The sequence below is a fragment of the Acipenser ruthenus genome, chromosome 10 (genome assembly GCF_902713425.1).
Source record: "Acipenser ruthenus chromosome 10, fAciRut3.2 maternal haplotype, whole genome shotgun sequence".
NCBI lineage: Eukaryota > Metazoa > Chordata > Actinopteri > Acipenseriformes > Acipenseridae > Acipenser > Acipenser ruthenus.
In genome coordinates, this window is record NC_081198.1 from 4,425,585 (window position 1) to 4,452,067 (window position 26,483).

At 37.2% G+C, this 26,483-nt stretch overlaps 1 protein-coding gene across 8 annotated transcripts in view; it reads right to left on the bottom strand.

Moving 5' to 3' along the window:
- The window catches only part of LOC117402449 (uncharacterized), a 170,661-nt gene that overhangs the window by 38,323 nt on the left and 105,855 nt on the right, over positions 1-26,483 (bottom strand). For all 8 annotated transcript variants that reach the window (XM_059031553.1, XM_059031557.1, XM_059031554.1 and 5 more), the window contains one exon: positions 24,764-24,811. In XM_059031553.1, the coding sequence (XP_058887536.1) occupies positions 24,764-24,811 (48 nt within the window). The remainder of the gene's footprint in view (positions 1-24,763; positions 24,812-26,483) is intronic.

The following is a 26,483-nucleotide window of genomic DNA, read 5'->3' on the forward strand; positions in this document are numbered from 1 at the left end:
TAACCTCTTTCCAGTTGTGTGATTGACTCTGATAAGAGCTTTCTTTCTCTTGAGTTTTTCTACAGTTCCCTTGCAATTTATAAAATATAAGAATGCAACACAATCTCCAATCTTCCTACGGGAAGAGACAGAGGAACAAGACCTGACACAGGAGACGGCCCCCAGCTCTGAGCTTGACGGAGGCCTCTTGACAGCCTACCTGGATGGCATGCTGAGATCTGTAACCCTTCCTGAGCCACTAGCTTCAGAACTACGCGCGGTCTCGGGCACTTTATTACAGATCTCTGGCTTCCAAGGGCAAGCCCTGGGCAGAAGCCTGGCAGGCTTGGTGGTGGAGCGCAGACAGCTGTGGCTGTCTCAGGTGAGGGTACCTGATGCAGACAAGTCTGCCTTACTGGATGCACCTTCCCTGGCCATACTTTTGGACCAGCGGTAGAGGAGATACTGCAACGCTCTCTCAGAGAGTGAGAGACGTCTCGACAGGTGGCTGCAATGCTTCCCTCCCATGCCCTGGCACGGGGATGGGGGAAGACAATGGCGTCCGGCAGTTACTACGGTAACCCGGACTGTTCCAATCCCCACAGCGCCACGGGGCGACCTGAGGCACCGCCTCCAGGCCTCCGCGACAGCTAATACACGGGGCCGTCAGCAAGGACAGAGAAACTCCAGACGTGGGGCCCCAGCCTCAGCAGCCCCAGCAGGGGCCCTGAAGGCTTGCAGCTTCAGACCCACCCATTCGCACAACACCAGCTGCAATACTGGCGCAATTGCACCTGGGTGCTCGCCACCATTCAGACCAGTTACTCACTGCAGTTCCGCGTGGGACCTCCTCCCTTTCGAGGGATCACGGTCACATCCGTGAACGACCCTTTCCAGGTCTTGGCTCTCAGACAAGAAGTAGAAACACTGCTTGTGAAAAAAGCCATCCGTCTTGTAGAACACACCTCTCAACGAGAGTGATTCTTTTTTAGCACCTAGAAGAAGGACGGTGGCCTTCGTCCTATCCTAGAGGAGGGGTCTATCAGCATCTTTGATATAAAATGCTCAGTAAATACCTGACAAGCAGGCATAGCCCAAAAGTATTGTTTTGGTGGTCATCTTCTCTTTCAGGGAACCGTGGTTACATCTGTAACCTATCATATTCTTGCCTTCCCTTCCCTTCCGTTTCTCATTTTCTTCCTACTTCTGTTAATAATCATCTCAATTCATGAGCACCTGGGTTGATATTTGAGCCACCTAAAAATAACAGTTGTTGTTTTTAGCACCTTTGAGGCTTTTTCCTTAGTAGTCAAGCTTAATATCCAAATCAATCATGAAAGTGACTAGCTCCTCACCTTACTCAATGCTTAGCCGCTAACCCTGTAATAAAAATAATAATGGGGAATGGCGGTACTTTGAGTAGCTAATAAACTTAAAGGGGTCATCCAAACAGGAATTGGGAGAGCTAACAGTAACAAAGAACCGTCTCAGAGGTTGCTATGAAATTGGGCGAAAGATGAGTGCGCGTATGTAGGTGATGCGAAGGATTTATTAAATTACTCTTTTGAAATCAAGAAATCGGTTCCATTAAATGTTGTCCTGAAAAGCTTTTTAGAAAATTAGAGAGACCAGTGACACACATTTCTGAAGGCTTTCATATAACTTCAGTGCCGTTGAAAGGTCCCTGCTCCCAGGCCCTACTTGCTTCATAAATTATTCAAATAAAAAAGCATATTCAACATGCAAATGAACAGCACCTGATTAACTTATGCATCTGGATCTGATGAATAATTAAGCAGGTCGTAACTCAACTGCTAAATATTCACAAGAAAAAAATAAATGACATATTATCAAAACACTATGTACTGTCTGATTTCAAGAAAAATAATCTGGTGATGGATTATATCCATTTAATCTCTTTAAATGACAGCGCTTTAAAAGCACTGTTTTAAATATTTGATTATTTTGTGGGTATAATTCCTGAATGTTTTAGCTGGTGGATGTCACCCTGTCTTTTTCATCTGTAATAGGGTGCTTATTTTACGGTAATTTTGGTGCACTTAGAAAACTGCAATCCAACTGCTTTTTAATAGGATTCTGGACCTTGGTTGCATCTGACTTGTAACCATTTTTTAGGTTGTTTTGGTGTGTGGTAACGGAGAACGGGCAGACGAACAGACGGGCGAGCATTAGATTGACAGATGACATGGTGATAACTAACTATAGGTAATCATTAGGCAATGGCCATGAAATAAAAAATGCACTTGGAAATTAAGCATGACTACAAAGGAAGAAGCCTCAAAAGGAACTAAAAACAACTTATTTTACACAGCTCAAATATCAACTCAGATGCCTCACGAATGGAGAGGATTATTAACAGAAATAGAAAGAAAATGAGAAACAAGGAGGGGAATGGAAGGGAAGGCAAGAATACAATGGACAGTTATACTGACCACATGATTGTGGCTGTTCAGAATATTAATCCGGAAGTAAATGCAACCATTATTATTCTAATTTAGTCATATTATTATGTTTTGCGATTTTCAAAAACTGTATGGCATGGAAAAACAATGGACTTTTTAGTCGGTTCCAGGATTTGTGTAGAATACTTTTAGGCATAAAACATTTTTAAAAATCATGTTTTTGGGGTTAATAAAACAAAACAATACATAACTGTGATCTGTGCCCTTGTGCTGTATATTACATTGCAGGTAATATTTAAAACCTGAAATCGTCTGTCAGCTTTACGGCCATTAATTTTCTTTAAGGCCAATGCTGTGCAACATTGTGTTTACAGCTAAACAATTACTGCTAGGGAGTGAGTTGCATGGTTATTAAAAATAATTAGTCTTTTTAAACCTTTCATGAAGGAAGACCTTATTAAAGCTTTTTCACATTGACTCAGCTGAGACCAATGAAGCTAAACATCTTGGAAAATGAGTTCTTCAGTAGAAACAAATGTTTGCAGAAGCTGATCCTATTAATTAATTATGTCCTTATGCGCAATATTAAATGTTCCAGCTAAGAAACAACATTCTACTGCACCTGTTGCCAATTAGTATAGTAGTTCAATCAAAAACAATTGTGAAGGGCCTGTTATAAGCTGAAAGGCATTATGAGAATCCACTGGCCTGCATACACAGGTATACATACTAAAAATCAAATGTAATGAAGATGAAGGACACCTGCCATTAAGGGTTTATTTTATCACATCAACCAATGGCGGTGACAATGGCACTATACTACAGGCCAGACACTGCTGTAACTATTATATTAATTTTATATGGGGCGTTCCCACCCCAAGGTTTCCCAGAAACATCTAACACACTGACACTACATTAACGACACTGGTCTGGTTTTCAAAGACAACACAGGCGCAATGTTAATTATGCTATAGCCTCCAAAAAAAGCCAATGTAATCTGTATGCAGCGTCCACAATCTTGAAGTGTTTTGTGTCACATCTGTAATAACAAATGCTATTGTTTTTCAAGCGCTCCGAAATCCAGATGCTGTTAACCGTTCACTGTGCTGTTGCCTGAAACCAATTAAAGTGGTCAAATGGAAATGCCATACGAGATTTCTACAGCACCGGTAAACTCGGAGCTGAATAATAAAGACAAAGGTGGAAAACCCTGTACAAATGCCTTATGAGCTAAAGTTGCAAATATCTACTTTCTGTGTTTCCTGTAAAATGATGTCAGTTTAACGCAAACACAAAGCTTGAGGATGTTTATAACCTCCTACAGTTGTATATAATATAAGCATTAGGATGCATGGCTATGGTAAATTACAAAATCACCATTCAAATATACAGTGATGAGCTTTTATTAGAGTAAAATGGGCAAAAAACTGCAAAAGAGATATACAGTAAATTTTCATATGATAAAGCACTGGCAAAGAAACCGTGATAGCAGGCTGGTAAGAATTAGGGTTCTCTTGTAATTTTGTTATGTCACCAGCCACGGTCTAGTAATGTAAAACGTTTACATAAAAGCACTGATAATATTTTATAAACAACATTGCATGTGGGTAACAATGTGACAGTGTTATTAGGCAACAAGCTTTTTAAAATTTTTCCCTTACAGGAAGTTCACTATAATTTAAGCCTGTTTTTAAAGGCAAGCCCCAGAAATGTTCCAAAACCAGGGGAAGATACAGAAAGTCGGTTTATTAATAAAGTGAGCTATTGCATGATCTCAGGAGTTTTTGCACCTTCAATATGTCTTTGAACTTAATTCCAATTGATGTACAACCTGCTCAAGAGCTCTCTGCCTTGCTGCTCTGCTGTATATGCGAACAAAAAGCATCCCCCAAATCATCATTTACTTACAATTGTCTTGCTTGAGGAGACACTGGGTTAGAATGAGCTCAATTAATATCTTCGGCTGTGGTAAATTAGCAGTGAGAATAGACTCCAATTTCTAAAGTCTACAAAGCTGGCAACATATCTGCAAGGGTCAATTTAGATGAACAAAATTGATGAACAATTCTGCTGCCCTGTGATTGTTTTGATAAGCATGATCCCTATTTTTTCTGAAAGGTTTTAGATTCGTGGCTCAGTTTAAGTTTTTTTTTTCTTCTTTTAATTAAACCAAGTCAAATTTACCCCTGGCTACACAGGCTTGCTATTGGAAAATGAGAGGAACAGGATGCCTTGAAGTAAAGGATACCTGCAGAAATGAGAATACTTTAAGCATGTCTTTGCGAAACTGAGCTTTATTTGCAAATTGGTCATAACAGCATCATTCACGCAAAGAATTGTGAGTTTCATTCTAAGAATTACATGTCACTCTCTGTAAGCATTGCAAACTTTCAGTGACACAGATTTTAACATCACTGCAGACCTCCGTTCAAAACTGCAGACTATTGAAGTATAGGCAAGATGACTCCACTCAAAACAGCAGATGAGTAAATTAATCTTGTTAATTACATTCTTGCCCATTTTTGTAGCTTTTTCTGTATAAAGCACTCAAATGAGTTAATACGCTATCCTACAGTTATCCTTTTTATATACTTGCAAAGAGGTATTATAACTATTTACTTCAAGGTTTAACCTTAAAAAAACAGGACTTTTCTGAAGATAAAAGCTGTGCAATGTTCAATGTCTTGATATAAAGTTTATCCAGCTAGTTTATTTAGTTTTACTCATAAATACCTAAAGAATGTTTATTTATTTATTTATATATATATATATATATATATATATATATATATATATATATATATATATATATATATATATAGTTTGGATTTTGAAAATTATAACATTTTACCTCTGTAACTATGGAAAAAAAACTTTTAGCTTTTGGAGAAACAAACAAAAAGGGAAAGCGAGAGAACCCCCCCTCCCTCCCCCCAGCTGCTGAAAAGCCTCTTTATGAAGAAGGTCTATTATTTTAATGGTTGTCAAAGTTCTTCCCTCATTCTGCCTCAGAAATTGGCGCTATGATTGTCCACTGAGAGTTGTTTACATTTCTGCAAAAGCTCCATTTAGTTCTCCTGACAAGGTGGAATAAGTGACTGGCTGTGATGGATCGAGGCACCTGTCCTAATGGCGGCTCAAACTGTGCCCACTAGCGCAAGTTACACTGATAAATTGACAACAGTTGGGACATGCTCCGCTAGCAGGGAGAATGAGGCTACTAGGACAAACACACGCGGTTACACAGCCTGCTTCAATATTCCTCTGAAACTTATACTGACTCCTAATCTAATACGCCAACAGCTGCATATAGAAATTAGCTTTCAGTCAGAGCTGTTATTAATCTCATGTTACCATTGTTAGATTTATAAAACGCGATAAAGCAAATTCTATATTATCTTTTAGTATTTGGATTTTTTCTGTTAATGGAAAATGGCTTTTTTCTATAATAATAATAAGTCATGTCTAGGTTCTCTTTTATTGCTTTAAGAGATCTCTTGTGCAGTTCGTGTAGTTCTGGCTGCTCAAACTGTGTAAAATGATTAGTGTTATAATAAGAGACACCCTGTATACGATGTATTAACTTATTAATTAGAAAATCCCCCCCCCCCCCCCCCAAAAAAAAATAAATGAAGATTATACTCATGAACTACTCTTAAACACGGTATGTTCTATGGTCTGATTTTCTCTGGGTGCATCTATCAAAACTACATCTCTCTCTCTCTCTCTCTCTCTCTCTCTCTCTCTCTCTCTCTCTCTCTCTCTCTCTCTCTCTCTCTCTCTCTCTCTCTCTCTCTCTCTCTCTCTCTCTCTCTCTCTCTCTCTCTCTCTCTCTCTCGGTTGGGAGAAATGGAAGAACACAAGACAGATCAAGGGAAACAGCTTCAGTCATTCAGTCTGCAGCAGGGGGTGCTTCCATCGACCTGTGGTCTGGAAGTGAATAACAAGAAGATCAATTTCCTTCTGCTGTCAGATCATACAGTATCTTCTACAGTACCTGCCCAAGCAAACTCTTAAGAACTAGTGTATAGGTTTAGCTACCAATTAAATGTTTGATTTTGGCCTTTCCTTTGTGTTTCACACAAAAAGCCTTTCTGGTAATGTACCATGGGCTATATTAAACATTTTAAAATTAATAATTGAGCCATTTCATAACAGTGGAAGTCATAGTTTTATGAGTTTGAGGAAAACAATGAAATTCAAGACCTTAAGAATAACAAGAAGCCAAGTCAGCTTTAACTTTCAAACATTCAAACTCTGAAACAGAGAGGGAGAGAATTTTAGCATTTTAACTACTCTTTTGGATGTCATGTCTATTGGTAGTCTATCCCCTGAAAAGCAAACCCAACACCTCTCCCCCTTTCCCTTACCCTGGTTTCTTGCACTGATGGCTACATGCGGAGGAGACTTCCTTAGAGGGCGGGAGAGTTAATTAAACAAATTAAATTATAAAGTTGATTATCTTGGGGGCAACAAAGCATCTAACTCAGACTGCCAGGCCCAGGGGTGGCGAGAGAAGCTGAAAAGACAGCCCTTAAAGCTGATTTATCTATTGTTGAGGTTTGTCAACACCGTCCCATAATTTAAATGAAGGTCATTAAGAGTAAGGGATATAATAATTGGTACATTAATCCAAAGTAAATATCTACCAGGAGTAAGAGTGTGATCTTCTGAAAACATACAGTACATGAGGGATGGATATAGCAGTCATTTGACTTTTTGTTGGGTACTTTTGAATACTGAAAATGTGAGAATTTAAAATACAAAAAAAAAAAAAAATCTTTAATTTATAATTTGTATTATTTGTCTCATTTTCTGTTTCATAATTCGGGTTTTAAATCAGTCTAATCCTCAACCAATTATCTTCAGCAAAAAATGTAAACATCTGTTAAAGCCACCAAACGGTTGTGAAGCTGTTTCGTTATTGCTTTTTTTAATTTCAAATATCATCCACAAGGAAAGTCATCCGATATGCCTCACCTTCTACACAGTGTGGTCTGGATTGCAGTCCCAAGCAATAAAATATAGAAGTTGCTTTAAATATGTTTGTATGGAATGCATTCTGTTTACATGTAGGCCCATTAAAGAGACTAATAAAAGCCACAGCTTCCAGTGAAGCATACATTTAATTCCCAAATAAACTGGGCCACGGGAGTCTGGAGTGTCATATTGTTTTATATTATGTGTTGCATTAGTCTGTGTATATATCCTGCCCAAGACTGACAGAATTCCCCAGGGATTACAAGAGGACAGCAACACATAAAAATGGCACCTTCAGCCTATGACCCTGTGTGAGCTCACTAGGAGTGGGAAATGTAGTTTGAAGGCTTCTTATGTCAATTCAGCTGCAGGGGTCAGGAGGCCTTGCCTAGGCATGCTGTTTGAACAATTTCCTTAGCAGTGAACATGTTATTGGGCAGTGGAGACTAATCTGGCAGCGACAGGCTGACCCTGATTCATTTAAATAAATGCTGAGACACTGCTTCCAGGCACAGTTCTTTTAATTTCCAACACGAGGAGTGAAACCAGGCATTTCAATCAGTGATGTGATTTGTCTCATTAGATTCTCACACATATTTTTTCACTCTTATCTGTTTTTTGTTGTTTGATTTTTTTTTTTTAAAGAAGGGTGTGTTAAGGATATCTATTATATAGTGTATTTTAAAAGGTCTGATAAAAACACAGCTCTTGCTAATGAAACCTATGTGACAAAGCTAATTCTGCTTAGGTAAAAATCCAGTGCTCGATGGAAACAGCGTGGAGGGCTGGGATCCCAGTTTTAATTTAAAGTAGTCCTATTTAAAGCCTAGTAGGCCGGACTACACCGACCGCCCAGTGGCAGTCGGTGCACCGGCCGCCCAAAGGCGGGCGGAGAAAAAATTCAATTTAGCACCCCTAAAATAGGGGTGCCAACAAGAACTAGGCCTTAACTAAAAAACAGAAAGACCAGAAAAAAGGACTGTAAATTAAATGTTTAATAGAAAAGGGGAGGTGGTACAGAGCACGCCCCCTAGAGCCCACTGGTCGACAAAGGTGGCCATGTCGCCAGCGGACTCCGCGTGGGCGTGCTCTAACTGAACCCTTGAACGGAGAAGGGCCCTGAACATGGCCCCACAATCAAAGAGACCCTCCCCGATCATCTTACGCTTCCTGGTCTTGTAAATTGCCAGTTTAGCAAGAGCCAGGAGCAGATTCACGAGGAGGTCCCTCTTCTTGGTGGAGCCTAGAACTCGACAGTAGTGCTTTTTTTCTTATTATTATTTTCCAGGTAATGACTTCAGCAGTTACAGTATAAGCAACGAGAAGTTATTACAGTTGTGTCAATGATTTGCTACTTGAGTGATTTAAATGTTTAACAAACACCCCTTGGGCCCTATTTCTGAAGCAAGCTCCCTGCCCCTGTGCATAATATGTATTATTATTATTATTATTATTATTATTATTATTATTATTATTATTATTATTATTATTATTTATTGTATTTAAAATGACAGCGAAAAGCCATTTTGTTTAAATGTATGCGGGCGGACGAAAGCCGTCCGCTATTTGTGTTGATTTAGCAGGGAGAGAGTTAATTTCCTCTCCCTGCCTTCACATGTGGAATGCAGGTGGTCAGAAGATAAATGATCGCCAATTCTCTCATTAGCTCCTGACCACCTGCTATAGAAGGTCTCGCTCTCAGAGTGTGTTAGTCTGGGTTGGAGAGAGGGGTGTCGCATGTCAGCTGTAAAGAAAACAAAATGAATGCTACTTACTTTGAATCATCCTGAAGGTACTCGTATCCTTTGTTTGTTTGTTTATTTTGGCCATCGAGCTGTTTTCTTTTGTGATTTAAAAAGTATTTTGTTATTTCATATATATTAAATAAATGCACTGCGCGCAGCCACGCAGTTTCAGCCCCGTACCTCTGTTTGTTGTGTATTACTGCCTGGTCTGTGACATCAACACACACACCACTCAAGCCTATAATTGTGACAAGTACCTAAAAACAATGCCAGGAAGAGTAAAAAGACCAGGGCCTCTATTATGTGAGGAAACGTTTTGATGGTTACAGCATGTTAAAGCAATATGCTTGGCAAAGAAAAAAAAGAATTACAATCTGCATTGATGAAGTTAATGATATTGTGCTGTTAAAAACCTGTCACCTTTTTTATACGTTACAAGCATCTCTAGTCTAACATTCTTGTGAGATAACATGTTAGGCATGTGGCAACATTTGTTGACAGATCTGCTGTTTTCAAAATGGCAGAAAAAAAAACAGAAGTGATTTCAATTTGTAGAACTACCTGCGCCTGGAGCCAAACGTTAACAAATTCCTAGTTCCCCAGATCCCCGTCCAGCTCTGTCTAGCTAAAGAATTTTCACCATTTGTTCAGCTCTAGGTAGTGCCTGGGGCACAGTAAGTCATAGCAAGGATCAGATACCAATGCACCAGTGCATGTCTCCACTGGTTAAAACTACATGCACTGTTTTGTAACTAGTTTTTGGTAAAGTAGAGGTAGCATCCTATTAGAACAAGGTGATTTATAATCCTCTAAAAGTTTCAAAGGAGTTCCAGGAACCAGGTGTTTTTGTGTGTGTTTCTTTTTCTGAGTTGTTTATTTTTACTGTGGTACCGGTGTCTTTATTGGGTGAATTTTTTTTACTGTCTGAAGAAAAAAAAACAGCTTTGAGAATCTAGCCCACTGTGTTTTATAGCAACCAAATGAATTAATACCGTAGATGTATCTTTATATTGAGGCAATGGGAAAGCCAGACCATCTGATGTCAGACACAATTCTGTTAATTCAGAATGCAGTCCTGTAGCTAAAAAGATCACCTCTATCTCGCTCCTTTAAGGGGGTCTCCTACCATTTATTTTCATAACGTACACAATATCTGCAGTAAGCTAAACTGTCTTGAAGAACTCAGATGTGTTTCGGAAAGAACTACAGACCTATTTTGAACCTCGATTTGAAAACTCAATACATCAACCTACTAAGCACAAAGGAAAATATTATTCAGCCTGACACTACAGGTGTGATTTTAATAAATAATTAACTGGCCTGGGGCAGTCTGCTCAGACCACTTTGATGTTAGAGCACTGGGGAGCAATCTTAGGGAGCAGAGACAGTCATGGGGTAACACTGTCCATGGTGGCTATAGTGGGGGCATTTTCACCAAGCAGAGGGCTGTTCTGGAAGCACAGACCATGACTCATTACACTTTCTGCCAGCTGTACATTTGTTAAAATCAGCTCACACAGGTGATTAATAATGAAATATAATAATTACCATATGTGGAAGCATGAATACAATAAATGGGATTTTTGGAAAAATATATGTCAGAGAGAGTGTATTATAACGCTGTGTAAATCCATCAAGGCGATCTGATGAAGAAATATAAATACAAAAATATGTATGAATCTTTATTAGATCCTAGAGATAGAATTACCGCTTTCAACATCATTAAACTCTGGGCATTTCTAATATTAGTTCCATACATATTAGCAGAGCTACTGTACTAGTATCAATGTGAATTAGGCAGTGGAGAGCTAAATATTCAAAGGTATTGTTATAAAGTGTGTACATTGATAGGGCTTCAGTATATTTTAAAAGTGATACGATTTAATCTTTTGCCTCTGCCTCTCACAATCCTTTTTTACAGTAGAAGGTTCTGTTCTTTTCAGTTGTTGCAGTTTTCTGTTATCTTCTCTTGAAGAACAGAACACAACTATAAAAAATCTATATTAATATATCTTGTATGGCTGTAAAAACACCTGGCTCATGAAGTGTAAATCACGTGTAATACAACTTCCTGCTGGTGTTTGAGACAAGGTGATTGGATATGCTCTTGGAAAAGCACTCGTCCGAGGAAGTGAATCCTTTTGTACAGTTAGTTAAAATGCTTGCATGGGTACAAGTTTAGTCTACCTAGCAGAGGGATGTTTATCCACTTACTCAATGATGTTCTCAGTTAAGTATACAATAACATTTTTGCAAAATATACAGTATCTGTAATAGATGTATTTATAGTTAGTTATCTCTCTCTCTCTCTCTCTCTCTCTCTCTCTCTCTCTCTCTCTCTCTCTCTCTCATATATATATATATATATATATATATATATATATATATATATATATATATATATATATATATATATATATCCTTATGAAGATTAATGTATTTAAGCTTATTTTAATCTACACATTTATTTTAAGCTACACATTTTAATTCACAGTTCTCAAAGCAGCTAGATAGAAAATTCCCCTTTTAAAGACTTGCAGATGGGATCATCAAGGATCATGTATTTTGATTTCCTTTTCTTTCTATTAAAATAAAGTTTAATAAAGTCTTCATTTCCTTACTACATCATTAGTATCATACAGATACAGAGGGCCATCTGGCAAATGCTCAAGTAAAGGAGATAAGAATGTATAATGAGAGGAGCTGATTTTCCCTAACAGATTTTAATAATAAAGCAAGGCTGCAATGATTATCTCATTGGTACATGTGGGTATTCTTTGAATAGGTCAGCTTCTGCTAATTTTCTGACATCTGCTAGTACAGCAGAGTAGGTTGTGTTTTGCAAGCATATCATATCATATCATTGGCCTCCTTTTCTTCCGGCTAGCAATAGTTTACTACTACTGCCCCACGTTTTTTAATTATTATTATTATTTTAGTATTTTATATTTTATTTGTTTACCTCTCTCCCACATGTTGGCACATTGGTGTACGTGACACAGTACAAGACCAATAGTAGGCAAAGTACACCTATCCTTTACTGGAGCGGTGCTAAATAGATTTAAAAAATAAAACACCTCAATACTACACTGCTGAGGGCAACAAATAAAACATCTTATTGAACTTCTTCCCACTAGTTTACTCCAGAATGTATTATGAACTGTTTAAAATGTTGCATCATGTGCTATGAAGATAACAGTTTGATCATTAGAAATGCACAGAGGCTCTCTGATCCTCTCTTACTGTTTAGGCTCTTCCCTTGGTGTTCACAGCTTTTTGTCCACCTAAGAAATTATTGTGTATGAAAATAAAGCATATAATGTAATGCATTCATAGCAAGAGCATCTAATAGTCCTCCAACTGCAAACACGCTGCTGAGGTTACACTGAGTCAGAGCTTTGCCAAGACATGATTCCACCTTATCTCAAAGACTGACTGAGTGAGCGCTACAGTGGCACACACTTTCAGCAAACTTTTCCTAATTAGATCCACTTGAGGCACAAGTGGCTGTAAGCCACTTAGTCAAATTAAATGTATGTTACCTTTTTTATGAACCGGTATCATGTTTTGCATGCAGTACATGATGCCATGCTAATGCTGTTTCCAATGTGCAGCTCTCTGCATCACAAAGAATTTCCATACGGCAGTACCCTTCAAAGCAAGTTCATGCTAAAATGATGTGTCATTAGCAAATTACACAGGTGCCAAAGTGAGTTTATCATCCTCAGTATGTAAATATTCCTAATAACCTAAGGAAGTGTTTATAAAATCTCCTATCTCTTAAGCCTAATGAGCAAACCACACTAATGTGAGATTACTGTATTCTGATGTATACAGTCCCGCCTGAGGGGACTCAGTAGCTAATACAGTACTCTCTTGTAATCTTAATGCAATCCTAATGAGTAGAAATATGTTTTGGTATGTCATCTTCCAATAAAACTATCCAGTACCTTGGCAAATATTGAACAAGAAACCGCAAAAATGTATTGTTAAGGTGGGAATATCATTCCCCAATGCAGCTGGTAGATAACAGTGTGCCTCATACAGAACTCAAGGTTTCATATGGTATATGCTGGGCTATACACTCATTGAAATGTATCTGATTACACTGACATTTTGTCTACAATAAAGTAACTGTAAACTAGAGATGTCACAAGTTAGATATTGCCCACTGACATTTCACTAAATCATTTTAATGATCTGATTTGCAATTTAAACATTTTTGGGTGGTGATATTAAGATCTGCCATTGTTTCGATCATTAAAATAAACCCCATTGTGGTGGCATCCAGATTCTGTAAGCTAATGGATGGCAGCTCCTGTCCTGGAGGGCTGTTCAATTCAAGGTTTATAGGTTGGTTTAATTGGTTCAGATTAATAATTATTGATATGGTTGGATCAAAAACCCAGACTGTTGCCTTTTGCAGTAAGCCTTTTAACCCCAGCTCAGAGGTGATCGAATGTTGGGGGCCAATATGAAATGAGTTCCGTTGGTCTCAGCCAAGTTACTAGCATCCACAGCACAACTTTACACCTTTGCAGGCAGTCTACAGAGACCAAGGTTGAATTAGCATGGCATCCCTAAGAAGTTGGTCCTTATAGAGTAGGGTTATTGAAGTACATTTCCAGGGGGAAGAGTGCGAAGGCATGTGATGGATGTTGCCTAATATATCTCCCACTCAGAGGGCTGAATGTCACAGTCAGTACAGTAACAGTTTAATTATATTGAACCTCAGATAGGTTAAGTAATGCTGGAACTGCTTTGTGTAACAACTGTGGACTTCAAACCCAGTATCTCATGGGTTTAGTCCTTTGTTCTAAACCTTAAGACTAAACAGCCTTTCTGAACCAACCTTGAAAAAAGATACCCCTGTAAATATTTCATAGAGCATGGCCGCAGTTACCTTTACAAATGCAAGTTCCTGTTGACAGAAAGTGAAGGCCTATATCATGATATTTCAGCGGCCCTGTTTGTATGCTGTGATGACAGTAAAACAAGATATCAATACTGAGGTGACAGGAGATTAGAAACATGATTAAAAAGATGTCAGTCAAGGTAGAAAGAATTAAGTGGGATTGATATAGTGGTTGTTAATAGCGAATCTGACATCTTTTCAAAAGCGACCCCCTTAGAACATACACATGTTCCATTCCACTCCATTTTAATTGCCTACGATATGTAGGTATACATGTAACCATGCACGGCAACAAACAAACAATCACTGAATACAGAAAAGTTTGTTTTATAACACCAAGAGCACCACTCTATGAAAATACCCTGGTCCAGCGATTCAAACAGATGTTATTAATATAGGACTAAAGATAACTGATCCTCCGCAGACAAGCAGATTATATATATATATATATATATATTACACAGTAGAGATCCACACAGTATTTTGAGTAAAATGTTGAGTACAATCTGATGAGTTAATATACAGTATACAGCTCTACTAGAAATCTTGGATAAGATTTATAAGAATTTGCAGTGAATTGGGAAGATTTAGGATTAGGCAGCTATAAAAGAAAAAGAATGATTAACAAATGCAAATCATTGTCAAAAAAGTTAGATATAAAACCAAATGTAAAAAAAATTTAAAAAAATAAGACACATTCATGAATAAAACGTTGAAGCATTTAGTGAAAGAAAATCCACCTGGAGATTTGTATATCTATGATGTGTGTCTTTCTTCTGTTTGAAGTCAGATATACTCTGCTTTCAACCTATAGACCACTATTGTAAGTCCCACCACAATAAAGTCAGTCAACTGAAGAAATAGCAGTGATATTAACCTCCAACACTGCCATAAAATAATCTTAATTAAAATAGTAAATAATGCTTGTAATTACCCCCAGCCTAATTTAACCCAGCATAAAAATCTAATTAAATAGATCTCTTGATGTAAAATGATTTCTAATTGAAAAGCGTTGAAGTTGGAGGCATTGAAGACCATCTCAGATGTTTCAAGCTCCTTTCCTCCCATTTGCACTTTGACTGGGTGATATATAATGTGTAAATATTTAGTCTCCCCCGTCTATGAGGCACACTGCTGTCGTACATCATGAAGGGCTGCTAACCCTGTTTTCCTTATACCGAGCCTCTCTTCTTGTTACAGTGTATTACATTTAGATAAGCTTTGCCCTATGCATAATTCTTGCACTCCATTATGTACATCGTAATAATGTAATAATCATATATGGTAAAGCCGTGTAATATTCATTGCCATAATTTCAGCCTGTATTCTGTACCATTTGCATATATTTTTTAAAAGAATTTGATACATGCAGGCTCCCAAAATGTGATTGGTAACTGCTGCCTGCACAGTCATTGCAGGCAGCAGACCAAAACAAAATCAGTTAATTTAATAAGGCTACATGTTTAGAAGCCATCTTTGGCTGTGAAGATGTAGGAAAAACATTTTTTTATTTTTTTATTTAATGAATTCATTTGAAGATCCAGTATTCATTCTGGATCAGTCTAGTTAGATTACACATCTTGTAAACAGTTATGGGAACTGTTTGCAATATACTTTTTTTAATTGTACTTACTGTGCTTACACAGTACAACTGAATGTAATGGAACAATCATCCTAAAGCAAACTATCGAAACAACGAATCCATGCATTTGTATTACCAGCATTTGGTAAAGAGCACTTCCTAGTATTTAAAGGGGTCTGGAATGTTTGGACAAAAAAGAAGGAATGGAATGTTTTGTGTATTTTCAGAACAATCTCATTTTTATAACTAAGACACCGGGTGCTGTTTCTTGAAGCTAATTCAGCAGTTTCATCCACGACACGACAAAAAAAAAAAAGAAAAGTGAAGACAAAGGCAGCTGCTAGAGAAAACAAAGACCTTTTATTTCCTGGATGCCGAGTTTCTCTTTCTTCCAAGTGAATACTACTGCGTTTTCCAGGTTGCTTCAATGCTGTCCTTGTTTTCACTATATGACATAAATAGAACAAATAAAAGATCCACCTTAAAACAGGTTTCCGTTGTTCTAACGATAATGTGACAGCATTGCAGAAACAGCCTGAAGGTATTTTATTTAAATAACATCCTGTAAAACAATGTCCTCTTGTCAGTCAGCACTAATTTACCAGGAGCCATGTTATAAATCTGTCCATCGGCCAGCAAAGCACTTAACTCAGCACATCCCTAATAAAATTAGGAATGCAAGTTTATTACACGCACCTTAAGTAGTTTTTGTTGAGATATTATGATTTTGCTTGTGGCAACCATGGCTAATGTGGATTGGTATGTTCATTATAATACACCCCACAGCAAAACTCTGCTATGTTTTTGGGTTCCACGTGAAGCTATACATTGCTAAAACATCTGACACTGCTAACCAGTCAGGCCTGCTCCACTTTGAAAACCTTCAGGATGTACATAGCTACACAATGCAGACAGACAGTATATCAGTGCTGTAGCTTGCTTGATCTTGGACAATGACAAGCATCTGCAGATTTTCTGTATTAAACTTTTTAAAGTATCACCGTATAATGAACGACACCATTTATCTTGGATTTACTGCGACTTTAAAAGTTATTTGCCAAAAATTTAAGACAAAACTGTGATTTAAGACAGCAAGAAGAGCTGTTTTGGTGTAAATAAATGGGTTCTTTGCCATTTATCAAACAATAATTCCCTTTCAACCTCCTATAAAATATGTAACCTTTCAATGTAGTGATTAGCAAGAATGACGCACACTGCTGAAACACAACTGGTGTTGTCAAGTGATCAGATGTATGATGATTTAAGTAATGTGTAAAATTATGACTGCTAATCTATACTACACAACAAGTATAATCTATTGTAACACTGGGTCCAAAGGCAACCCTTTAAAAAAATGGATAGCAAAATTAAATGGATATTGAAACACAAGGAAACTGCAGTACAAACCATCTTCAAAAACAAACGCTAGGTATTGAATACCGTACCAAAACGTATTTAATTAGTCAAAGCAGGCTGGAAAAGGGGTGCAATGTGTCTGGATATTGACTGTTTGTTAAACCATAAACATTTCTCGACAGATGTGGGTGTGTCTAGAAAAATGCAGACTATACATTTTGTATTTGATTATGGGCATTTTGTTATTTGGTTATTTTTTTATGTGTGTTTTAAATATATCTAACTTGGTCAATATCAGCCCATTACATTGTTTTATTGTATTTATTAATTTATTTCCAAAAAGCTAAGCAGAGCACCTATTTGCATAGACAGTAGAGATACATGTAAACAGGTACAGTACATTCCCATTAGTCCATGCTTTCAACCTGACATTAAAACTACTCAAACAGGAGGCGTTAATAGTATAGAGACAATCAAAAAGGTGCAGACTCTTCTCTATATCTTATATGGGCTTTTTATATCTATATTAATATGAAGTTATTAAATGCAATAATTTTATCATGTGGTACAGAAGGTCTGGTTGTATTTCTTTAGATACCGGTAATGGCATAGTAAAGACAAGGTTTTGGTTTTTTTTATCATTTAATTTACATTTGCAATGAGTTATGGGTCATTTTAACCTCCATAATGCATAAGCCAGAAGTGACAAGGCATTCAAAATGTTATTTATTATGAAGTATATGCTAATAGAGCTATCAAACAAGGATAATAATTTGGTTTGTATCTGTAACCCTGGTCTTGACATGACAGGACTAACACGAATTATAAGTTAGAATGTGCTTTTTCATTAGAAACACTGCAACTGATGATTCATATTGATAATAAACTGTACGTCTTAAAGGCACAGTAATACATAAAAAGTGCTCCAGAGTTGTGACCACTCTTACCATTAATCATCAACAAGCTACTAACAACCAAACGAGCAAGATGGGCTGAATGGCCTCCTCTCGTTTGTAAACTTTTTTATGTTCTTATGTTCTAACAGAATAATCCTTAACATATCTCCCTATAAAACACAATACAAAAGGTGATTATCAAAGCGCTTTTACTTCACATTTTAGTGAGGATTTTTTTTTTTATTCCAATTGTTATTCAGCTGAAAGTAAAAAAATAATAATAATTAAAAAATTTGTTTTGGTAACTTAACAGGGTGCATTTTTGTGTTTTTTTTTTACTGTACAAAATGTACCCCTTTTCAGCTATTTCAAAAGTCCCCTTTTTAATTCTATTCTATCTATTTTTTTATCAACAATATTAAAAAAGGAACTGCACTTTGAACTTGATAACATTTACACATTCTTTAAGGAGACTGATGAGACAACTTGACAGCACTTTATTAGAGCATAAACTAGCCTGCAGTTATTGGAGCCTCAACCACTCATTTTCAGCAAAGTGAACTCCTGCCAACTGGTGCATTTCCCTAAATGTAAAATAAGTATTGACCTGTGACCCTCGCATAGCACCAGTCCAATGACTGAAGATTCTAAATGCTGATTATAGTACTAGACAGAGCTGAGAATACAGAGAATATGAAAATGCCTTTGCCTTTATTAATGATTTCTATTCTTTAGCTTAGATTTATAATTTATAAAAGTAAAACTTCAAGTAGTAGCATGTGTGTATCTAGACCACAGAGACAAAGAGAAAGCAGGTTTCAGTGGGCAGGTTTAACGAAGATTGCAGGACACAGCAAAATATTTCACACACTGACAATTCATCTAGAGCAAAATGCTCTAAGAATATGCATGCTTCCAGAAGCATCTGCACATAACCCTAACCCTAACACTAACACTAACCCTAACCATGAATCACAATTTTACCCCAAACCTTAAAGGGGTATTTTCATTCAAGTAATATACATCATATTAAAGTCATCCCCCAACTCAATTTAAGCACAACGTTGTTGCTCTAAAGTATCTTTTGCTTGGACAGTCAATTAAATTGTTTACCATCTGCAACTTTTCTGTACTGCACCCTACTGTACATTACAGTTTTTAGTAGCATCCACCGCAGTGTCTCGTTGTAAAGAATATGAAGGTGAGGTGGAGGGGATGGCATTACAATTTTACATCCAATTCACAGCCAGTCATCCAGCTACACTGACATGGTACCAATGTGAACACAGGTTGAAATTAAAAAGTTGTGGACCCAATCCTACACATGCCTAATGCTAGCATTTCCAAAGTTACTCCATTACGTCAGCCAATCACAGTGGTTATTATTTCTCCATCGGTTTCAATTGGAATGCCTCAGACCCAATTAAAAACTGGTTGATTGAATCAGCCCCAGGACCTTCTCAAGCAGGACATATAGACAAATTAATTGAGGTGTGGGGGAGGAAAAGCTGGGCTTAAATACAAAGATTGAAATTACCAGAGCGCAATTCTGTGCAGAGAATAATGGTTCAATCAAGACTGCCCGGCTATTGATGGAAATTAATCTTGTGTCTGACCCTAGCCAACTAGGCCACCCAGCTGATTTGGTTGTTATTCTCTGTCTGACCCTGTGTCTTTACTCCTAAACACACTCTACAATACAAACTAGACCAATGAGATTTTCAGTTTCATGCCACTTTATTTTAACTGCTGGTGACAATTCTGATTTTGAATTCTGACTTATTTTGCAGTTTGGTCCATGTCCCCTTTATTCACTGCATGTATAACTGAACCATGTTAGGTTTCTTATCTATGTATCTATTTTATAATGCATATGTGTATTTTTGCAAGAGTGACTTCTTCCCCATAGAATCTGAACAAATTGTTTTAAACATTTGTACAAATTAGATTTAAGAAATTGTTACCAAATGAGAAAATCAGCAAGTAAGTATCAAACCTTCATTTAAAAAAAAAAAGTAAAAACAATATATATACACACACACCAGATACAGTATCTATATACACAATGGTGGCAAATGTTAATACACCAATTGTTTAAATCACTAGAAGAGGACTGACAGTGTGTGTCAGTCTCTTAAGTGTATTTTTGTCTTTAAAAGTAAAGTTTCAGGTTTGTACCTCGTTTAATATTTAAACTAACTGTACTTAGATCTGCCACTGTTACGATCAATCGAATAGACCCCAATAACTTCAGCCATCACCGTTTTATAACCAAATGACTTGCACCCCAGTAGGAAGAAAGATGTCTCTTTCATGTCCTGTACTATACGAACGCTCCTTAGTTTTGTCAAGGCTGAGCTCAGCTCCATATGAAACATGCACGTGCAGAAGGCCATGCTTTTAGTGAACTGATGGCAGCTGCATTCATTAAAATCAAAAGGATAAGCTGCTTTTCCTTTCAAATCAAGCAATGAATGACGGGGTTTTTTTTTAAGACTGCGTCTTTAAGAAGGCACTTGAAAGACAAGGGAATGCTAAATCCAAGTGCTCAAATAGTGAAATAAAGCAGTGGTGATAACCCTGAGCCAAAAGGTGCTGATCAGGTAGCTTAGAAAATAGCACACTCCTTAACCCCTTAGCCGCCAGACGTTTCTGAGATACTAGATGAGAAGCATTCAGCAAGAAACACATCTAAAAGCCCTAGTGCATCTACAGTGTTGTACAGATGAACGGTGGCGGCATGCACTGTACTTCTGTCTTCTTACACACTAGCAGTATTGTCAACAGACAATTTCAGAGGTTAAGAGGTTCCAGTCCAGAGTAGGGATTGAACATACCATTTATTATTTAAATTAGCAAATATAATATTGCAGGAGCATTCTTTTTTTTTTCTAGACAGTATAGGGTAGACTAGCTATCGTTCCTGGCTGACTGAGTGATTACTGCCCTGGCTTACTCGCACACATTTCAAAAAACATGTACTGTAGATGTTTGCTTCTGGTTTTCCAGCCACCATGTCAGTGGTTAAGTGGCTCATTTTATGGGTTCTTTTTAGTTTTTTAATTCTTAACAAATTGCTTATTAATATAGATGTTAACAAAAGTTAATTATTCAGTAACCGATTTATAAATTATTTTAAAAATAAATAAAGTTAGACAACCTGGAAATTGCAGCATGTTAAAGTCTTTAAAGTGTCTTTAAACACATTTCAATCACATGAATGACAAGGTGATACTCCCTAAGTAGGGAGTGGGGTTACCTTTTTATATCAGTTTTTAAATTGCTTACTTAAATATATATTTCAACAGTTAAAACACATACAAAATAAAAGTTGACCGCACTCTCTCAGACAAAGTCCAGAAATGTATTTGATCCTTTCAGCTTTAATACCAAACAAAAAAGTGACGTTACAACCGTAGGTCTTCATTATTAAAATAAAGCCTTTTGGAGACATTGCAAAAGATGTTATCCAAGTTCCATTTCTTCCGGGTCCTTTCCTCATTTTTAGCGTCCTCAGGCAGGTAGTAATTCACTGTGAATATGCACGGACAGCCTTTACAGAAGAACCTGCACTGATGGTTTCTAATGCCCTTTTGCTGGTCTTCATCTGTGAACAGCTGTTATTTCAAAAGGAGGAATCCACTCTTTGTCACAGAAGCTTTTTTTCCTGTCGCCTTGTATCTAGTAAGTGGACAAGGAAGCACTGAAGGGGCTCAGACCCTGACAGGAGCTGACAGTCTCCACCGATTGCTATTGTTGTCTGCACCATGGGAGGTGCTCAGGTTATTAGATTTGATAAGGATACCATTTGCTAGTTTTCACAATTGTAATCAATGCGAAAGTAAGGTGATTCATTTTATATTGGTCTTTCTTTCCTTGTAATTACATACTCCAGATGAAATGTGCACCAGGCAGTGCAGTTTACAGTAATTAGGTTGGAATGTGAGCTGTCAACATACAAAATCCTGGTTCACTGATGAACAAATCAACAAGAACTGTGCTTTTCATACAGACACAACTTTTAGATTTTTTTTTCTTGGCTACTCTGATGTTAAATGTCAAATCTAGGGCCTTTGGAACAAAATCTTAATAATTAACTGGCACATTTTAACATGATTGCTTGTGACACACCTACACTGGTAATTATTGCTTTGAGGACAATTTGCTAATTAATTTAATGCATTCATTGCCCTAACAAATTAGCATAATTCATACATAATGTCCCACATTTGAGACCTAGATGCAAAAAAATAAAATAAAAATCATCAAATACCACAACTGAAATAGCAAGGGCATTGGATAAAATGGAAAATGCATTAACTTAAACCGCAATGGCTAAACGCTCTTAATTTATATATGTATTATTATATTTTAATCAAGAACAGTCTGCAGTAGATAGAGATCAAACAGAGCTACAAATTATTCATGCATTTAACAGTGTAAAGCATTTAAACAGTGTAAAGCCATTAAACATACATTACACAAAAGCATAATATTAATAAAGAAAGCAAATGCATCAAGTATGGACTACATCAATGAGAAAACAAAACAGCCCAAAACTTTTCTAGCAAAGTAACCATACTATTACCTGCATGTTTTGAAGCTCAGTGGGGTGTCTTTGAAATTGAAGGTTGTATATAAATATTTCATTCCATGGGACTGAATGAAAGAAAAAGGGGCACAGTGGTGTGTTTGGGGAGTTTTTACATTTAAACAAAAATCTCTTTGCAACATTTCAACAGTGTCCCCAGCTAACTTTAAAGCCAAACCACATCCTCCCACTGATTTGTTTGTTTGTTTGTTTTCCTCAATTTTGCAGCGTTATTCCCCACCCCCCACCACGGAGGCTTCACTATAACAAAAGTAGAAAATAACTCACTTTTAAAAGGCTTTAACTTACATTATCGTACCTGAGTCAGGTGGCCGAACAGGAAAAGCCTCTCTCAAGAAGCACTGGAAATCAAGTGCCTTCCCAAACGTACCAAAGTGAAGTACCTACTCGTAGTTGATTAAACATATTTTGAAAATACAAAAAAATTATTTTGACCTCTGTAGGCCTGGGTTGCAGTCTATGTGAAAAAAAAAAATTACACGTTTCAACACAATTGGCACTGGGCATCTATCAAGGGAAAGGATTGACAATGGAGACTAGTTACATTGTGACTGCTTGTGCTACCAATCCACTACTTTTCATTATCAATCTATTGAAAATAAAATACAAAAATCATTACTAAATGCAATGGAGAGATGAAGCTGGAACCATTATTCCACCAATCCCATCTCTCCTAAGATGTTTCTATGAGGAACCATTATAGAAAAGTTTGAAAAATACCATCGGGACACCATAACACAAGTGTATTACCCCAGAAGAAACATTAGCACATCTAGTAGCAGACCATACCATAACTAGCAAAGGCAGTGGGTTTTCAAAACATATTGCATTGTGGTCCTGAAACAGTGACATATCGAACATAACCAAGAACAGCAACAAAGAAGGTTGGGTATAAACCAGAATGCCGTACTGCCGCAAAAAAGGAATTATATAAAAAAGTTCTGCTTTGGATGTAGCTGGCTAAGCTGGGGGAGAACTTGCTTGTAAAACTAACTTTTTGTGACATTCCATTGATATGTAACCTTTTCTCGCGAATGAACGAGCACACAAAACTGGCGAAGCATCAACACAGAATTTGCATTTGGAATGCGCCTCCAAAGCATCACACATTTGGATTCATGAAATGAATAAGAAATGTAACATTATGGGAAGAGCACCAAGTGCCAAATATTCTGGTGTGTCAGAACGTTTCAATCAGCAGGATGCTTTGGTACATTAATAAGGTATCAACCCAGCTTATATTGCTTTACCAACAAGGTTACTTTGAAATCTAAAAAAAAATGCGTGAACAATAAACCTTTTTTTTCCTGTTGTTGTAAGTCAGGGTTAACCAAAGTTGATCCTCTCCATTCTAGTCCAACCAGATGTTAAATAGGGCAGCAGTGTGGAGTAGTGGTTAGGGCTCTGAACTCTTGACCGGAGGGTCGTGGGTTCAATCCCTGGTAGGGGACACTGCTGCTGTACCCTTAAGCAAGGTACTTTACCTAGATTGCTCCAGTAAAAACCCAACTGTATAAATGGGTAATTGTATGTAAAAATAATGTGATATCTTGTAACAGTTGTAAGTCGCCCTGGATAAGGGCGTCTGCTAAGAAATAAATAATAATAATAATAATAATAATAATAATAATTTCGTTTGCACTGCACAGAAATGGCCAAACTCACAGATACTGTAATGAATTTGCATGGGGCCTGATTTTCAAACCAAAAAAAAAAAAAAAAAAAATAGGGTTTTCCTTCTAGAACTGTCTTTGAACTTCAGAACCCTGCTTTTGGACAGTACTGTGTGAGGGGAAAAGCAAAACGACTGTGGGAATCTGCAACTTTGGTTCTTTTTTAGTGAATCATGAATTGTTTCCAAGATGCAATTGCCTCTTGTCGTGCATGGCTTAGTCCATGGAAATGGGCTGCAGTACTTTAACACTCAAATCGTGTTGAAAACTGAAGCAGATAACGTAAATATATACTGTTACAAAAGGATTTTTGATAACCACGTATTAGAACTCTTATTTATAAAATGTTGGATATTTGAACCCTGTTGTGTGATACCTGTGTAGTTGCTGCTGAACAAAGAACCTATGAGTTTATAAAAAAAAGAGTCACCAGACTAAACCAACATGGAGAATGATATACCTCCTCACCCCAGCAGAGGGTGGTCCCTGGCCTCTAAATACGTACAGGACTCAAGTACCCAGCACTGTCAATCTCTTTGACTTGATTCAGCAGCATGAGACTGAGCTGCTAGGAAGGGAACACTCTGATTCCCCAGTCTTACCTCAGCTGTGCACACTCTGCATCTCGGTCTGTCTTCAGTTCCAGGGCCCTAAGAGAACAACATCACCACAGTAATTAATTATGAAGTAAAACAAAGCAAAACTCAATGGGAGCCTATTCCATTGATCTAAACAGTGGGGGAACTAAATACTAAATACCGCCAAGAGATTCATACAAATGTGGTTATGAAGACAAAAAACATCTAACAGTGCATGTGAGTCCCTTTAGTGCATTTCTGTCAGCAAAAATATGTAAAACACCAGGGATGGTCCTATTTAGAGATTTGAAGAACAGCAGTGTTTAGATCCGCCAAATAATTGCAACTATGAATGTGTCCCCCAGCCTCCAATACCACATTTTTATTGATCAAGTAAAGGCAAATGTTATTGACATGATTCAGAGAGCTCTATTGAGGCCACAGTGGTGCTATTTATTTCATAAGAAGAAAAATACATTAGTTAAGATATTTTTTATCTTTTCTTAACTGCACCAGAGTAAGATCTAGGGACACAATCCAAAGCTACCAATTAGAAATGTTTGTTTAAACTCAACATATATAGAATGTGCTAACATTAACTATTTAAGTAATCACAAAGCCAATAGATAACACACACTACATTTTTTTTATTGGTACTATACATGTTTAAATGTGGCTTGTTTAAGGAACGACACTATTTAGAACCACCACTGTATAGATCAATAGACCGCAGTGTATATATTGTACTGTATCAACTGTAACAATCAAACACACACACATATTACAATTAATAATTGTTTCCCCTCTGTATAAAGTTATACAGCTATACCGTACTAGCGTCTTGATAATGTAATGCATATGTAAAGCTGGTGCAAACCTGCATCTTTAATGTGTTACCTAACTCAAGAGATGTGTAGATGTTGTATAATATACAGTAAATGTATTATTCAGATAACTTGAAATAAAACATACAAAACACAAAGGACTAACTCTACTGAAGTAATAAAGGCAATTTAATTAGTGATGTACAGTATGGGAGTTTGTTTCGGTGGGTGTGTGTGTTTTGAGGTTGGTGTTCTTTAGATGGAAATTCTTTTTTGAAATTGAAATCGAAAAGACACAAAATCAATTGCATTCCAAATGAACACAATATGCATAGAATACAGAATTAAAAAACATCCTCCTGAATATTAGTGTACTTTTCTTTTGTCTTGAACTGTATCCTAAGCACAATATTTCAAGACAGACACATGTAGGATACAAATAGTGTCACCATTTGAATCCAGCAAGCTCTAATTTAAATGGACATTACAATGGCCAGCCTATTGAAACATATAAGTAATAGAAGTCTCCACTTCTAGTGGACATTGGACACCACTGAAAGCTGGCTAAACATTCAACAACTGTCTTGCAGAGATTACATCTCACAATGCATTGGGTTCAGCTCCAATATGTCAGGTGATCTGCAAAGGTCCATCCTCTGTCTACATATCAGATTCAAGCCCACATCACCCCACTACTTATGATATAACATTTAGCTATTGCCTGAAATAGTGCCGTGCTGATGTAAGGATACGTGCCAGAATCTGCTTTTTACACGCGCAAACCGTGTTTAGAAAAAAAATGTGCCGTATGTAAAGAATGGTTTTCTAACAAATTAGCACTTTGCCATCATTGATCCATTTAAATGATATTGAAATGTATTCAAATGAAGAAAAGAGCATGGAATTGGGCAGGGATCTGG